A 4,918-nucleotide genomic window follows, 5' to 3' on the forward strand; every position below is an offset into this window, starting at 1 on the left:
GGCGTTCTGTAAGTGAACCCCAGAGGAAACCAAATGCTTGGTTCTTACGATTGTCCCTACCGGGATCACCTTCAACATAGTGACGGCTAACGGAGGTCCTGTTGTGGGTTCTCTAAGAGAGGCACGTTTCTTAGCAACGCTCACTTCCAGTGGATTGCGGCAGCTACGCTCTCCGCGGTAACACTCGGTTCCCATTGAAACTAAGCTAATTACTCGGGATAGTTGAATGGTTAAGGGACGAAGATAACGACCGGAAGGACCGCGGTTCACAAGTAAACCCGGATTTCTGAGTGTCCTTGTGTAGGTCTGGGCAACCTAGCGATAGCTCCGGCCTTGTACTTCCTTCGAGACGCATGAAAGCTGTTTCCAAAGGGTATTACAGCCGGAAGATGCTTTTTTTACTTTTAAGTGTACCCCACGTAAAATCTCGGCCCTCTGCTGGATTACTACAATAAGCAGGTCGCTACAATGGCGTTCCAATTTAGAAATGCTCACGTCACTAATGATGGCGAATGGACAGCTTCGTTGAACCAAGATAAAAAGGGCAAGTCAGAAGAATAAATGGGAAGGCAATAGACTCACCAGGTCCAGAAGTACGTCCCCAATCCCGTAAGGTCTACAATCGGTCAACCAACAAACCAGATAGTGGGATCTGCCAGTACTGAAACCTTTGACAGCCTCGTATAGACTGGGAAGTTGACGATCACGATAACCGAGAACAGCTGACAAAGCAGGCTGGAAAGGGCATTTTGAACATCGCCAATCCAAAATCAATCATTGGTTTCAGAGAATGACTGGATGCGGTCGATGTGACCATGAGAAAGGATTTAGACTGACACAACAGACTCTCTGTACGTTTTCAGTGACACTGAACCGGCTCAAGGCAGACCATCATTTGAGCGCCTACAGCTGAGCAAAACGCAATTGCTGTCTTGAGGGACAAAATGGCTGTGCAAAAATAGCCCATAATGGCTCCGTGGTTAAAGCGCGAATTTACTGACCGTGGTTCGAACCCGACCTCTTCATCTCGAATTCCTCTGTCTAAGCTTGGGCAACCTGGTGGTATCTCAGCTCTCGTGCTTCCTTCGGGTGGCATGGCAGCCAGGCATCGGAAAGGTGATAAGCTTGTTCCAGATGACATCGGTACAGCATATTCAGCGGAAGAGAGGTTCAGTAAAGTTTTATGTTGAAATCAAACTAGTGTGCAAAGGAGTAGTGTTTCGCGAAATGCATCCTACTCGAGTTCAAGAAGAACATGAGGTTGACGGAGACTGAGAGATTATGTCTAAATGGTGAGCCCCAAGAAGGGGCGAACCGAACGCGGGCTGCTGAAGAATTTTTGGCACCCTCATGAGTATGTTCCGTATAGACTTGTTCCTTCATATCACCTTTCATAACCGTCCATAGACCCAGAAAAAATTGTTTCACCTGCGTCCTTCTCACGGACTGCACTACACTTACTCTTAATCCATCACTATCTACTACTGACCGTGGGTTAGTCGAGCCAATTTTATGTCAGCTTCCAGCTACACTCCTAGAATACTTGCGTTAGCAAGTGTTTCAGGTGTATATGCATTGACTACTTACTAACCGGAAGGTCCGTGGTTCGAACCCGACCTCTGCCACTCGACTTCCCCTGTCTAGGCCTGGGCAACCTGACAGTATCCCAGCCCTCGTGCTTCTTTCGGGTGGCATGGCAGCTGCGCACCGGAAGGGTGCTACAGCTGAACGATTATTGTTTTGAATTGGCAGGTGATGTCAAGTTGAGTTGTGCTCTGAATACGCTCCGAATACACTGGCTACCCATGGAGAAAATCCCATGAGTGGTTGGCGAATCTCAATAAGTGATTCCGCGCATCACTTGATTTCGTTTCCGAGAATAAGAGATGTACGACATTGAACCGGATTAAGTGGATTATATCAGTCAGATTGAAAGTAGTATCTGAACAAACAGTTTTCAGCAACCTTATGAGTAGTATGTTACTTCTAGAAAACAACAAGGAAATTGTTCCCCTCTTAAAGACATTGACCTACCGTGAGTAGTTCCATCACGCTGACGAATAAGTTGGTCACGCTGACAGAAACCAGAGTGGAAGAACTCGCGCGTTCATCATCAGACTCCATGCTCATGTTCGATTCACCGGGATGGACTGCTTGAAGAATGGCTTCACCCAAACCGGCAACGAGATTCGGTACGAGGCTGACCTAAATGGAATGAGGGTGAAATCCAGTTATAGAAAAAACGACAGATACACATCGTAAACGATGACGAATCATCATCATCATCATTGTCAGCTGTAAGAACCGCGTACTGGTCGTACACTGGTTGTAGCTGCCACAGTTTCGTTCACCGATGATTGGGGGGGTAGGTAGCTGCGCATTGCACGCGCGAGCTGGTAAATTGGTGCATAAATCCAGTACTGTCAGTGGGTTGTCAAGCGGGGGGGGGAAAAGGAGCTATGCATTGGAGGCAATAGCTTGGATGCACGAGCGCCATTGAGGGCGCGACTGGGCCATGTCTGATAATGTCTCTAGCCATTGATGTGGCCCGTCTCGGGGTCCCCATCCAGGAAGACGGCAGTGACCAGCGCAGCTGAGTTTGCTAGTAATGGCTTTCATACTTCGCTGCCAAGTCATTGTTTGACCGCCTCTGGCTCCCTTCCTCCCTTCACATGGGTGGGCGAAAAGAGCCCTTCGAGGAAGTCGGTCGACTGGCATACGCAGCACGTGGCCAAGCCAACGCAACCTGTGCAGTGTGATCAGTTCATCTATCGAGGGTGACTTATTTCTCCCGAATACCATTCGACGTACTTCAGAATTGCTGATCCGGTGTTCCCACCAGATTCGGGCAATGCTCCGAAGACATCGATGGTCGAACACTGAAAGTCTTTTGACGTCCTCGGCGCGCAGCGGCCAGGTTTCTGATCCATATAGTAATATGGAGCGCACCGCAGCATTGTAAACCCGACCCTTGACAGAGAAACTGATGTCACGCCTACGCCACAGGTAACGTAGGTTCGCAATGACGATGACGAAAGAGCAAACGCTCAGAGGGAGAGAAGCAGCGACTGGAGCGTTCTGTAACACTCACCCATACAAAACAGGCAAGCAGCTATTCAGGTTGATTGATGGCTTTCCAGTTGTGTGCGGCTGCGGCTTGTCGCTGTGGGTCACAAATGTCTGCGAATTTCAGGCAATCAATACCAACCAGAAGGTAGTTGATGAGAGCCACAGTTCCACATCCTGGATGTGTGACTGTCTGCGAACTTTTGCAGTCACTGGTGGGTGACCAAACCCAGCTGGATCTTCAACAACCCAGTAGCTTACTTGGCGTTTCCAACAGCGGAAAGCCCTGCATTTTGACTGGGGTTCATCAGAGTGTGACTCTGTCATTGTGTGGGACAGTTTTAGTTGTCCAGCTGGTTGTCTCAGCGGTAGTGCAGATCTCAGAGAACCATATGGGGAACGGAATTCGCAACCATTTGAAAAAAGTACGAATGTCTTGCCGATGAACTATGAGTGGAATAAATGCATATTACTGATACTGCTTCTATTTGCAGGACTCCGTTTGGACAGTGTTCGAAAAAATCCAGGAATACACCTACCTGGGTTCGTTGAGTTTTTGGAAGCATATGCAACCTGCACTTTCGTTTTCACGTCCGCCTTGCTTTACCTAATCTGTTCGTGATGGCAGGTTTGGAACTGAACAGTTGGTCATATATTGGTTGCAGGTAGTCACATGATTTGTAGAATTTTCATTCACCTTAATTCGACCAGCCATCTTCCATTCTGACGCAATTATTCTGCTTAGTTCACATCACTAGATTATGCCCGTCAGAAAATGTACATCGGTCCTACTTTTCTTGATATTACACCACGCTGACCTAGATGGGTGGTGTGATCAATCGGTGTAACATCGCTGACCAGTCGACGTCGGGTGATTATTTAACATCCTGACACGGAGGTAAGAGGAGATGGGTGAGCGTGATCACATGACACTAGCGGAGAAAAGCTCACGAGCGACACACAATGTTGCAATGCTATTCTGATTTACACTTATTGTATGATTACTGGTATTTTCATAACTCAACGGGCCAGTTTGTGAAGAACTAATCCCTATCGCAACTACAATGACAACTCAACTTCGACAGATCCAGTCTACATGACAACTCTGGCCAGCCTAACAGCCCGACAGCTCAGTGCGGTGGGGTTGCTCAATTCGCAATGAGAAATATTTGATGGAAATGAGGTGATCGACTGACAGCGGCCCCAGTTGGTTGTTCAGCTTGTGGGGTATGCGATGTTGCTGTTGAGAGTATCCGCGGTGTGACCACCGGTAGATATGGGGATAAAAGTGGATACGAGTGGATCAAATAAGCAAGATGGATTCTGACAGTCATTTGCATTTCAATTTGGTTTGGACAGAAAGCTCACCTGGAACCCGGCTGAATCTCTCGTTTATGATGTTCTTAAGCAACCTTATGAGTCTATACAGGAACTGAGACGCATTCAGGTGTTCAACAATCCTTGTCTCAGAACCATAGCTCGTGCGGGTTGGTGTCGGCGAATCCGTAATGGAACAATCAGCAAGAGCGTCTTCGGTTGTGCAACGGATTCTTCCACTGAAAAATGTGTCCAGCACCAGAAGCTGCGTTGGTTGGGACATGTGTTGAGTAGGACGAATCACCGTTTGCTGAGAAGAGTGCTGTTTTCCATGCCCAATTCTGAGTGGCGTAAACAGAGAGGTGGCCAACCCTTGACTTGGCAGAGGAGTATGAAGGAGATCACGAAACGCTTGGGTAGTGTCGGTGCTACTCGCCTTTCAGGTTGGGGACCGCGTGATCCTCACTGTGCCTGGTTGAAGACCGTACAAGATATGGCTGTCAACCGATGTCAGTGGCGTTCTTGTTGTCAGTCT

General features: G+C 48.1%; 1 protein-coding gene across 1 annotated transcript in view; it reads right to left on the reverse strand.

Moving 5' to 3' along the window:
• Nucleotides 1-4,918, reverse strand: part of T265_09253 (hypothetical protein) — a gene marked incomplete at both ends in the record, with an annotated part of 36,373 nt that overhangs the window by 17,160 nt on the left and 14,295 nt on the right. The window contains 3 exons of the mRNA XM_009175284.1: nt 583-735; nt 2,035-2,205; nt 2,812-3,078. Of these exons, the coding sequence (XP_009173548.1) occupies nt 583-735; nt 2,035-2,205; nt 2,812-3,078 (591 nt within the window). The remainder of the gene's footprint in view (nt 1-582; nt 736-2,034; nt 2,206-2,811; nt 3,079-4,918) is intronic.

This window comes from Opisthorchis viverrini (assembly GCF_000715545.1).
Source record: "Opisthorchis viverrini unplaced genomic scaffold opera_v5_270, whole genome shotgun sequence".
Taxonomy (NCBI): domain Eukaryota; kingdom Metazoa; phylum Platyhelminthes; class Trematoda; order Opisthorchiida; family Opisthorchiidae; genus Opisthorchis; species Opisthorchis viverrini.